The sequence below is a fragment of the Phyllobates terribilis genome, unplaced genomic scaffold (assembly GCF_046119375.1).
Source record: "Phyllobates terribilis strain yellow unplaced genomic scaffold, ASM4611937v1 Scaffold_1__5_contigs__length_1240528914, whole genome shotgun sequence".
Taxonomy (NCBI): Eukaryota; Metazoa; Chordata; class Amphibia; order Anura; family Dendrobatidae; genus Phyllobates; species Phyllobates terribilis.
Genome location: NW_027362761.1, coordinates 1,179,659,015 through 1,179,672,185, shown reverse-complemented (window position 1 = coordinate 1,179,672,185; position 13,171 = coordinate 1,179,659,015). Strand labels below are relative to the sequence as shown.

The window sequence follows — 13,171 nt, the reverse complement described above, 5'->3', positions numbered from 1 at the left end:
GGTTCCAACCACCGTGTCTTTGTGCGATGCAGAAAAGGTGAACGGATGGACTCTACATGCCTGGTTCCCACCGTGAAGCATGGAGGAGGAGGTGTGATGGTGTGGGGGTGCTTTGCTGGTGACACTGTTGGGGATTTATTCAAAATTGAAGGCATACTGAACCAGCATGGCTACCACAGCATTTTGCAGCGGCATGCTATTCCATCCGGTTTGCGTTTAGTTGGACCATCATTTATTTTTCAACAGGACAATGACCACAAACACACCTCCAGGCTGTGTAAGGGCTATTTGACCAAGAAGGAGAGTGATGGGGTGCTACGCCAGATAACCTGGCCTCCACAGTCACCAGACCTGAACCCAATCGAGATGGTTTGGGGTGAGCTGGACCGCAGAGTGAAGGCAAAAGAGCCAACAAGTGCTAAGCATCTCTGTGAACTCCTTCAAGATTGTTGAAATACCATTTCCGGTGACTACCTCTTGAAGCTCATCAAGAGAATGCCAAGAGTGTGCAAAGCAGTCATCAAAGCAAAAGGTGGCTACTTTGAAGAACCTAGAATATAAGACATATTTTCAGTTGTTTCACACTTTTTTGTTAAGTATATAATTCCACATGTGTTAATTCATAGTTTTGATGCCTTCAGTGTGAATGTACAATTTTCAAAGTCATGAAAATACAGAAAAATCTTTAAATGAGAAGGTGTCTCCAAACTTTTGGTCTGTACTGTATATATATTGTGACAGTGTGACTGGTTTTATATGTGAGGGGAGGTATGTGTCACTCAGGATGCTCTCCTCTGCGAACTAAGTCCTACTCTATTTTACTGCCAGCCTGTTATATGCTGATAGGTTTACTCTGTTAAAGGGTGTGCGGTTTTATGGGAATGGCAAAGAGGGCGGGACGCCATTCCCCCTACCTCCCCTCAGGGTGTGGCTGAGCAATGTGTAAAAGCTCAGTCCTCTTTTTTCTTTCCTGTGGAGTGTGGTCTGGAGAGGGCAGTCTCCAGACAGTATTGTGGAAGCTGCAGAGCTTGTTAGCTGTGCAGTTTATGCTACTGAGAGCAGGCGGAACCCGCTCACCTATGGACTGAGCTATATTTTGTTTTGTTTTCCCGTTTAACCCAGAGGGGTCTTGTTTATTTTCCTGCGGAACCCTGCATGAGTTTATGCCAGATAATAAACCAGCAGAAAGGTAACCTGAGAACGTGTGTCCTGAGTCTGCCTCCGGGAGAGCCGAGCGAGTCGTCCTGCCACAATATATATATATACAGTGCAGACCAAAAGTTTGGACACACCTTCTCGTTTAAAGATTTTTCTGTATTTTCATGACAATGAAAATTGTACATTCACACTGAAGACATCAAAACTATGAATTACCACATGTGGAATTATATACTTAACAAAAAAGTGTGAAACAACTGAAAATATGTCTTATATTCTAGGTTCTTCAAAGTAGCCACCTTTTGCTTTGATGACTGCTTTGCACACTCTTGGCATTCTCTTGATGAGCTTAAAGTGTTCTCTTTATTTTTTTGAGTAGTGAATAAGATAAATACATTACATGAGGTATTGGTCGATATTTTGGCCATAATACACAAGCTTTTTTACCCATTTACCCACGTTTTTTACCCATTGAAACAATCTGGCAAATTTACCTTAGGCTCAGAAGGGGGTTTTACGCATTGTAGAACCTGCGTAGTGGTGGTTAATACATGCGGATATTGCTGCTTTATATCTGCCACCTCCAACAACAATGACAATAATTACGCTGTCAAGGCTTCCACAGCATTCATGATGGCTACTGAGCACAAAAAATATGAAGTGGGCTGGTGATAATGTTATGACTGCACAAGCACACAGGTAATGTACACTGCTCAAAAAAATAAAGGGAACACTTAAGCAACAGAATATAACTCCAAGTAATCAAACTTCTGTGAAATCAAACTGTCCACTTAGGAAGCAACACTGATTGACAATCAATTTCACATGCTGTTGTGCAAATGGAATAGACAATAGATGGAAATTATTGGCAATTATCAAGACACCCTCAATAAAGGAGTGGTTCTGCAGGTGGGGACCACAGACCACATTTCATTACCAATGCTTTCTGGCTGATCTTTTGGTCACTTTTGAATGTTGGTTGTGCTTTCACACTCGTGGTAGCATGAGACGGACTCTACAACCCACAGAAGTTGCTTGGGTAGTGCAGCTCATCCAGGATGGCCACAAATGTGCATGTGTCTGCACAAACGGTTAGAAGCCGACTTCATGAGGGTGATATGAGGGCCTGACGTCCACAGATGGGGGTTGTGCTCACAGCCCAATATCGTGCAGGACACTTGGCATTTGCCACAGAACACCAGGATTGGCAAAGTCGCCACTGGCACCCTGTGCTCTTCACAGATGAAAGCAGGTTCACACTGAGCACATATGACAGACGTGACAGAGTCTGGAGACGCCATGGAGAGCAATCTGCTGCCTGCAACATCCTTCAGCATGACCGGTTTTAGCAGTGGGTCAGTAATGGTGTGGGGTGGCATTTCTTTGGAGGGCCGCACAGCCCTCCATGTGCTCGCCAGAGGTAGCCTGACTGCCATTAGGTACCAAGATGAGATCCTCAGACCCCTTGTGAGACCATATGCTGGTGCGATTGGCCCTGGGTTCCTCCTAATGCAGGACAATGCCAGAACTCATGTGGCTGGAGTGTGCCAGCAGTACCTGCAAGATGAAGGAATTGCTTTGGACTGGCCCGCCCATTTCCCAGACCAGAATCTGATTGAGCACATCAGGGACATCATGTCTTGCTCCATCCACCAATGTCACGTTGCACCACAGACTGTCCAGGAGTTGGCGGATGCTTTAGTCCAGGTCTGGAAGGAGATCCCACAGGAGACCATCCGCAACCTCATCCGGAGCATGTCCAGGCATTGTAGGGAGGTCATACAGGTACGTGGAGGCCACACACAATACTGAGTCTCATTTTGACTTGTTTTAAGGACATTACATAAAAGTTGAATCAGTCTGTAGTGTGTTTTTCCACTTTAATTTTGGGGGTGACTCCAAATCCAGGCCTCCATTGGTTAATAAATTTGATTTCCATTGATGATTTTTGTGTGATTTTGTTGAGAACACATTCAACTTTGTACTGAACAAAGTATTCAATGAGAATATTTCATTCATTCAGATCTAGGATGTGCTATTTGATTGTTCCCTTTATTTTTTTGAGCAATGTACAAACCAGGGGGACAAATACCTGAACCTGAGAGATCCCTGTTTAGACTAGTAAAAGCCCTACTCTGACCCTGGTCTATCCCTACCTGACTGCAGAGGTTGGCACCATAAGATAACGCAATTGCGCCCCCCACTCAGCTCACCCTGAATGCTCCTAACAGCTCCTAATACAGTTATGCCTGTGTAGCGACTCACTTGTGAAAATAGTTTATTCACTAAAAACTGCAACTGACCCTTCCGGTTATTGTACAGACTAGATATCCTGACTCCACAGTCCCTGAGGGTGCAGAGATAGACCTAACCACAGACTAGGAGATGGCGACTCTGGCCATAACTGTCTAAGAGGCTGATGAGTTGCTTCTCGTTCCTCCTAAAGAACTGGAGGGCAGATCAAAGTGTGAACTACCTTCCAGAAGAGAAGTGTGCTAAAGAAAGGAAAGATCCCAGAGTGAGTAAAGTAAATGATGAAATGCCAAACAAAGAATAAAGCAAGCACTGTTAACAAATATACTAACTACTTCCTAATGATAAAAAGAAGATAGGTGCAAAGTATAGCAAATAAATGGCAAAGCAAAAACCCTTAGCTGGAATCTCACAGACTGGCATCAAATATCAATAAAATGTCAGAACATCCAAATGAATCTACCACCAGCAGGAAATGCCAACAGGGGGACAAAATATAAATCTGCACCCCAAAGGTGATATGCACACACATGAAATCACCTGTATTAAGTTAAGCAGACTGCAGCCAGAAAAGCAGAATCCAAACACCAAGAGAAAAGGTATGTCTCCTGTAGCTCAGCAGAAAGAGAAGCCAATCACATAACGCAAACTCAAGGAATCAAATCCAGGAGCGGACTTGTGTATGAAGCCTAAAACTGGGGATTTACTTAGCTGATTGGTTGAATTAGTGCTGAGATTTCTTGTGTAGAGGACAGAGAGAACAACCCATTCAGTATTGAGACACTGGACTATTCACATGACTACCACTGAGAGCACACTGAATAAAATTCATGAATACATTTCATAAAATTCAGCATATTGCACATTACATGTGTCTGTATATATCCTTTATATGGGTCGAAGGCTTATGTAAGGAACGTCAACATAAAGTTTTCTGTTTAGTAGTAAATACCCACAATGCTTTGAATTCATACAATTTATTGTATTAGAATTAAACATGGAGAGAAATAAAAAGTATTTATATCACACTTTATGGTCCATTAATTCAGCAACATTATAAAAGCTTGTGGAAAATAGTAACTTATCAGAACTAGAAAATAAAATGTTAAACTCCAGAACTAAACTAGACATGATGTGTCTGCTTATCCTATAAATTAGCTTTAAAGAGATTGTCCGCTAATTTATAAGTTATACTTAAAAGAATTGTCCAAGCTTGAAATTCAAGTCTACAGTCACTCTCCATGACTCCTCACAGCGTGCAGTGTGCACGATGTCAAGATTCTCCAGTGTCGGGAGCAGACGATCGCTTGACTGCAATTATACGATTTGCATTTATGTGGACACATGCCAACTAGATGCACACGCCGCACTCAACACAAGTGGATTGAGCAAGGCTGAGTCATAAAGTTGCCGGAAGTATGCAAATCGCATACTTGCAGACACATGACTGCCCACTCCCGGCAGCGGAGAATCCTGACAGCACACACTGTGCACGCACTGTGCAACGAAGCCACTAAGGTGATTATTACAAATTGGCCATACATTTTTTGCTTTAGTATGAGAGTATCTTGGGTTCAAGTTCTTGGATTGAAGCACAAGTTCTTAATAGTGAGTAACTACATCTAGTGAAAGTGTTAATGCAAATAATCGATTGTGTAATTTTTCTTGGATGAAGCACATTTTTCATGATTATTGACATGGACTATTTCATAGCTTATAGCAGAAGCAGAAGATACCTCTACAGAAATACATTCATGGTGATGACGTCCCCAGTTCTAGGTCTCCCTGACTTTCTGGGCAACGATGAACACCACATTCTCATGGTCAACAGCGCCAGAGATCATTAATTTTTCCAGATTCTCATAATGCTTTATTTCAAACCCTTCCTCACTTATCACCTTCCTATAGAAACTTTCATCACAGGGTAACAAGTGAAACTTGTCTTTTCCAATTTTAAAATATGAGGAATTAATATTTGCATAACATAACAGATATCCTCCGATGTTGATTAAATTGTTGAGTTTCCTCAGGTTTCTTCTGTAATCCTTGTGGTCCTTGCTGATCGCTTCCAGACCCCAAACACTCGTGGCACAGTCAAATTTTGACAGTGAATTCAAAAGATCATCATTGCAAAGGTCCAATTTTAAAATCTCCTTTATTTTTCCTCTTAGAATTTCCTCTTCTTCTTCCCACCCATCGCTGTAAAATACAAACATTTCATGATATTAGTAATTAGCGCTTGATCAAAGACAATTCAACTACACCTGGAATCTTATGTTTAGAAACTCTCTTGTGAGATCAGTGATTTCTGCTTAAAAAGTAACGGTCATTTTAATTTTTATTTCATAAATCAGTAATACACGTGAAAATAAGCCATTTTGTCCATTTTAGGACAAGATCAGATATCAAAATCAAACATCAGAATGATGTCAGTTTGAGGCTATGTGCCCACGTTGCAGAAATGCTCCGGATTTTTCCTGAGCATTTCTGCATCTCCCTGGCAGAAAAAATGCATGCGGATTGTTCATGCGGATTGTACATGCGGATTGTACATGTGGATTGTACATGCGTTTTTCCTGCCAGAGACAAGCGGATGTGAAGCGTTCTTCACATGCATTTCCGCATGCGGGTTATCAATCGCTTTCCAAGCGATTTTAGCATCACTTGGAAAGTGCTTTACAACTTGTTCACACTATATAAATCCATGCAAACGGCATATATAGTGTGACCTCAAAGAATGGTTAAAAATAAAAAAAGAAATCTATACTTACCTTCCGATGGCCCCCGCAGTCTTGCTTCGCTCTGTCCTGGCTGCCGGCAGATCGCGGTACACTGAAGGACCTGCCGTCACATGACTATGACATCAGCGCAGGTCCTTCAGTCCACCGCGATCTGCCGGCATGGGAGGACGAGCGCAGCGGGGGCCATCAGAAGGTAAATATAACATTTATTTTTTATTTTATTCCTTTTTTCACAGGTTCTATGGTATCAGGGTCCGGAGGAGAGTCTCCTATCCTCCACACCCGGGTACCATCCGCACATTGAAATGCATGGAATGCGCATCAACATATGCAGTGATGCGTAATCCATGCGTTCCAATGCAAGTCAATGGCAGCAAAAACGCAGCGCTTCCACAAAATAATTGGTAGTGCTGTGTTTTTTTTTATATTTTATATTTTTTATATTTCATTCATTCAGATCTAGGATGTGTTATTTGAGTGTTCCCTTTATTTTTTTGAGCAGTGTATATGTATATATATATATATATATATATATATAGTAATGTTTAGTATGTTAGTATGTAGTATTGGACATCCATAACAGTCCAATTTTTCAAAATATAAAATTAATTCACCCATAAAGATAAAGCATTAAAGAAAACAAAAATTGTAACAGCAGAAATCAAATTTGTCGGTCAGCTCACTAAGTAAACAATATGCAATAAAAAGAAATCCCAAAGTAATATGTAGTCCAAAATGATGCTACTATATTCAGTTTCTCCGGCCTCAAAAAAAATCACAGATTCCTTAAGTTTTTTTTATGGACAAGGCAAAAAGGTTACCAATTTTTACAGACGGTCCTGAAATTTTTGGATGGTTGGCAACACTGATCAGAGGGCAGTGCTGCCGGTTCTTACTACAGTTTCTTGCATCACTGTCCTTTGACGATGTTCTGAATTGATATTCATGGCGTTAGAATCTGTGGGAGCTGTGAGTGCAGGGCCCGCTCTCTGCCTCTATCTCCACCACCGCATCTTCTAAATGTGTAAGATTGTCTTCTGGGGATGAAGATAGAAGTAGTGAGTGTTTCAGCACTGCCCCACAGCTTCTAGAAGTAGTGAGTGTTTCAGCACTGCCCCACAGCTTCTAGCACCGCCCTCAAATGAATTGCCATCGGGGGCATCATTGGTGTCACTCACTGCTTCTATCTACACCCCTGATGATAATTCATTTGAAGGCAGTGCTAGAATTTGTGGGGCAGCGCTGTTGTCACTTACTGCTTCTCTCACTGCCCCCTGATGATGATTCATTTGAGGTTGATGCTAGAAGCTATGGGGCAGTGCTAGTGTTACTCACTGCTTCTATCTCTGCCTTCGGACAATGTCTTCTTTCACAATTAGAAGCTGCAGCATCAGAGATAGAAGCTGAGTGCTGGCACTGCAATCACATCTCCCATGGATTCTATTGTCTTGGCGATGGCTCCAGGGCATCTTCAGAGGGTGGTAATGCAAGAAACTGTAGTAAGTAGCTTCAGCGCTGCCCCCTGATGAAGTCCTGTCCCAGGTGGGGCGATAGACACTGCAGGGAAGTGATTGCAGCCCCAGCCTCCTGTAATGTCCTGTTTGAGGCTCTGCTAAAATGAAACATCACAAGAAGTGAAGTGAAAAAAAAAACACATTTAGGGATTATCTAGAGAGGGAGAACTGTAAAGTATTTTATAATAAAGGTAATTACAAAAATTATTAGGATGTAAAGATAGTTAGAAAGGACATTTTATGTACTGGACCACCCCTTTATGATTCCTTTTTTCATCCTGCTGAATGCCTGTGACCCCCAGAACATCATCCGTAACACATCGATTGCCCATCCATATGTTGGGTCATAAAATTGTCAATAGCAATGGAGAAAGGAATTATATATCATACTAGACCTGCATAACTGTTTTAACTCCATGAAGATTTTTGAAGTTTGTGTCCAGTCAAAGGCCTCGGGATTTTTGTTTTTCCACAGTTCAATCTCTTTAATGGAGGCATCATTGAGTTTTAGAAGTGAAATTTCTTCGAAGAACTCACAGACAGAAATAAGGTGCATGATAATAGGACCAATACTTAAGTCTATCAGGGTTTTTCCACTAACCAAGCCTGTGAACAGAGAAAACTCCAGTTTAAAATGTTTACAATTTTCTATTTTATTTAACAAAACCTCATCTATCTTAGGTAGTATATGTTGGCTTAATTAATTATATTGGATTTTTATTGCTTCCTATTACCACTATGGAGACAAAAAATAACTTCACTTCATCTGAAAAGTTATAAGGGTGATCAAATTTACGTTTTTGACTTTGTAGTTGAACAAGATCAACAATTTGTGACTGTTTTCTCCACCAGCCCATGTAATATCTACATTTTACTCATGTTGACAAACCACTATCTAGCTGTGGCTGTCAGTTTATGTCAAGTGTCTTACAGAATAGTCATGGATCCACAGAATATAGACCATTTATTTATTGGGATCACCAACATGCAGGGTTGCCACAAAGAATTTCAGGGTCCCATACTGGCAACATTTTTGGGCCCCCTTGAGACTCTGCCCAGGCTCCACCACAGCTCCGTCTCCACCCCAGCTCTGCCTCCACCCCTCGAACCTTCCACAGTCCCACCCCACACTCTTGGAAAAACTCCACTTCTGCACCACGTCCTCACCAATCACACGTTAACAGTTCCCATTGAACCATATCACATACATAGCCAGCAGCTTTTGTTTTGGCCAAAAGAGATTTTAAGCCGCCACCACAACAAGGTAGACTCTTCTGGCCCTACTCTACTCTAGCCTATTAAATATTTCTTATAATACCCAATACTCTCTTTAGTTATATTTTTCTTTATGGGAATGGATCACATACATTTTTTAAAAATGACCATTAATATCACATACAAGGGACATATGTGGTCTGGTCATGGTTGGATGGTATATTACCACCACATTAATGACCCAATAATACCACATATAAGGAACAAATACGTCACACCATGACCAGACCACATATTACCAGCACATAGTGACCGAATAATACCACATACAAGGGACAAATACCGTCACACTATGACCAGACCACATGTTACCATCACATAGTGACAAAATAACACCAAATAGAAGGAGCAAATACCGCCACACCATGACCAGACTACATATTACCACCAGATAGTGACTGAATAATACCACATACAAGGGACAAATACCATCACACCATGACCAGACCACATATTACCATCACATAGTGACCAAATAATACTACATACAAGGAACAAATTCCACCTATTTTTCTCCATTTTCTCCTGCCCCATGTCATTTCCCATGCTGCCTCCCATGTCATTTCCCATTCTCCCCCCATGTCATCTCCCTTTTCTGCACCCATGTCATCTTCCATTCTGACCCATGTCATCTCCCATTCTGCCCCCATGTCATCTCCCATTCTGCCTCCACCCCATGTCATCTGCCATTCTGCCCAATGTCTATCCATTCCACTCTATGTCTATCCATTCCACCCTATGTCTATCCATTCCACCCCTATTTGTCTCCATTCAGTCCCCATGTCGTCTCTCCATTTGGTCCCCATGTCATCTCCCATTCTGCCCCCATGTCATCTCCCATTCTGCACCCATGTCATCTTCCATTCTGCACCCATGTCATCTCCCATTCTGCCCCCATGTCATCTCCCATGCTGCCTCCACCCCATGTCATCTCCCATTCTGCTCCATGTCTATCCATTCCACCCTATGTCTATCCATTCCACCCTATGTCTATCCATTCCACCCCTATTTGTCACCATTCAGTCCCCATGTCATCTCTCCATTCGGTCCCCATGAAATCTCCCATTCTTCCCCCATGTCATCTCCATTCTGCCCCCCATGTCATCTCCCATTCTGCCCCCATGTCTCAATTCTGCCCCATGTCATCTCCCATTGTGCTCCTATGTCATCTCACGTTGTGCCCCCATGTCATCTCCCATTCTGCCCACATGTCATCTCCCATTCTGCCCCCATGTCTCCATTCTGCCTCCATGTCTATCCATTCTGCCCTTATATAATCTCCATTCTGCCCCCATGTCACTCCATTCTGGCTCTATTTGTCTCCATTCTGCCCCATGTCATCTCCATTCTGCCACATGTCATCTCCCATTCTGCCCCCATGTCATCTCCCATTCAGCCCCCATGTCATCTCCCATTCAGCCCCCATGTCATCTCCCATTCTGCCCCATGTCATCTCCCATTCTGCCCCCATGTCATCTTCCTTTCTGCCCCTATGTCATCTCCCATTCTGCCTCCACCCCATGTCATCTCCCATTCTGCTCCCACCCCATGTCATCTCCCATTCAAGCCACATGTCATCTCCCTTTATCGACCAAAATAAAGTGCGTTTATGTTGGTCGATTAAATCCCTGAAGGGTTATGTGTATTGTGGCCGGGTTCCACGTGGCTTGCGTGTGTATAAAGAAATGTCACATTTCAAAGGTGAGCAAGACTTTGCCAAAACATGGGAACAGATCCAACTGGACTGCTCAAAAAATGTATTATTACTGGTTATAGGCCAGAATGAGAAAGAGTATGATACTATTCTGTCAGAGTTGAATAAAACTAAGACGGAACTGCGTTCCCGTTTAACAGGAGTGCAATGGCAAGTCGGTCTTAAAAACCTTGAAAGCAAACTGATACCTCTGCAGTCTGAAATTAAACAGCGCAAAAAGGATAAGTTTGTACGGAACAAAGCAGATTTTGAGACTGGGCAGATATTTAACTGGATGAAAAATTCCCGGGTACAGTCCCAAAAAACACATCCACATAAAAATCAAAGCCAGAAAAACAGAAATAAAAAAAGCATACCACGTAATTACTGGACATTTGATACTGACTCTAGTGCCTCGGATGATACTTTCCAGCAGGAAAGGATTGACAACTACAGGGAGGCCCCCTTTGGGAAACGAACAAGGAGGGGGGGAAGAAAACATAGGTCGAGGAGGAACAAAATGATAACAGGTGTCCTGGCGGAGATAACTGAAGGATCAGATCAATCTTTGAATATTATTAATTTAACACAGCATATGCTTGGTAAAGATATGGTATCTCTGTTGAAAAAAGGTCTCAAGTATTGTATATCCGATAAATTTGATATTGTGGACTTTAAGGTGGACTTATTTAAGGCTACACCTAAAATGCATCTATTTAAATCCTTTTTGAAAAACAAATCAGGAGTGCACCAAGAATTAGAGGGAGAGATCCCCTGTTCGACGGGTGCCGGAGGTTTCATGACGGATGAGACAACCAGACACCTGTTGGGCAGTGATGTATCCCTATTGCTGAGGTTGAATGACACAATTGGGGCGCACTCCACACAGACTAGTAGGGAGGCTTTTCAGGGGGGTGTTACATCAACCTTTATGCCCCCCATAATTCCTGGCAATAACATCGATTTATTTCAGGAAGCTGTGATCAGGGATGTAGAGGCTTTAATATATCCTGAATTACCCAAAAATTTAGAAAAAGGAGAGTGGGCGGCCTTAAAAGAGATTCAGAAATGGGAGGTCACTGTAATACGAGAGGCAGACAAGGACGGGAATATTGTGCTTATGACTAAGGAATATTATATACACGAAGCACACCGCCAGCTGTCAGTTAAAAATACATATAAACCCCTCAAATTCAATCCCTTAACAAAATTTCAATTGAGATTGAAGTCTCTTTTGGAGAAGTATGTTGCAAAAGGAATTCTTACGGATAAAAAAGCGAATAAATTGTATCCGGATTTTCCACAGACCGCTAATTGGTATTTTATACTGAAGGTCCACAAATCCACAACGCAGCCGCCGGGTCGCCCCATCATTGCGGGCATTGGCTCGCTTACTGAACCGTTGTCCAGATATATTGACTGGTTTCTCCAGCCTCTGCTGAGGGAGATTCCATCGTATATTAAGGACACGGGAGATTTTTTAAAGTCCTTAAAGGATTTTGAATGGCAGGAGGATTTTGCCTTGGCCTCAATAGATGTGGAGAGCCTCTATACGAGGATCCCACATCATCAAAATATTGGGGCTGTTAGCAACATCCTCTCCCACACAAACAGGAGTCAAAATTTTATATCGTTTGTGTGTGAATCCATAGGATTTATTTTGAGTCACAACTAGTGTTGAGCGATACCTTCCGATATTGGGAAATATCGGATCGGATTGGATCGGGCCGATACCCAAAAAGTATCGGATATCGCCGATTCCGATACCGGAAACCAATGCAAGTCAATGGGACAGAAATATTGGAATAAAAATAAACCCTTTCTTTCCTTGTAGGTTAATTCTACATGAAGGAAAACAACTAAGAATAATGTAGAATGTATTGGGGGAGACAATAAAGGCATAGAGGTTTAGCCCAATCAAATTGAATAGCAGGAATTAATATTTTTTTTAAGACGTTCGGAGTTACGGAAATATTGACTATGTTAAGCTTTTTTATATTTTGTCAGATATTTATGTTTCACTACTTCCATGCTCTTCACCTTCTTTTTTACTTCTCCCACACTTTCTCCTTCATCATCCTCAGCATCAGCATCTTTTTCATCAACTTCTTCTTCACCTTCTACATCTTCTTCTTCTTCTTCACCTTCTTCCTATTATTCTTTTTTTTTTTACATTCTTCATATTCTTCTTATTCAACTATTATTCTTCTTCATATTCTACTTCTTCATCTTCTTCATATTCTTCTTCTTCATCATATTCTTATTTGTGACAGGCATTCCTGTAGTTGTTATCTATAAAAGTTTGAACATTACACCTTTCGTTCTGCCCATCCTCGTGTTCAGGGTCGTCATCTTCGGGGTCCTCGTCTTCTTCGGGGTGGTCTTCAGGGTCCTTGTCTTCAGGGTCGTCGTCTTCAATGTCGTCATCTTCGGGGTCCTCGTCTTCTTCGGGGTGGTCTTCAGGGCCCTCGTGTTCAGGGTCGTTGTCTTCGGGGTCCTCGTCTTCTTCGGGGTGGTCTTCACGGTCATCGTCTTCA

The 13,171-nt window shown here is 42.1% G+C and overlaps 1 protein-coding gene across 1 annotated transcript in view; it reads right to left on the bottom strand.

The window, feature by feature from the left end:
• Positions 1–4,372: 4,372 nt before the first annotated feature.
• The window catches only part of LOC141163746 (nicotinamide N-methyltransferase-like), a 55,797-nt gene continuing 46,998 nt past the window's right edge, over positions 4,373–13,171 (bottom strand). Inside the window, exons 3-4 of the mRNA XM_073649175.1 lie at positions 8,062–8,272; positions 4,373–5,610 (exon numbers count right to left, since the gene is read on the bottom strand). Of these exons, the coding sequence (XP_073505276.1) occupies positions 5,187–5,610; positions 8,062–8,272 (635 nt within the window). The 3' untranslated portion in view covers positions 4,373–5,186. The remainder of the gene's footprint in view (positions 5,611–8,061; positions 8,273–13,171) is intronic.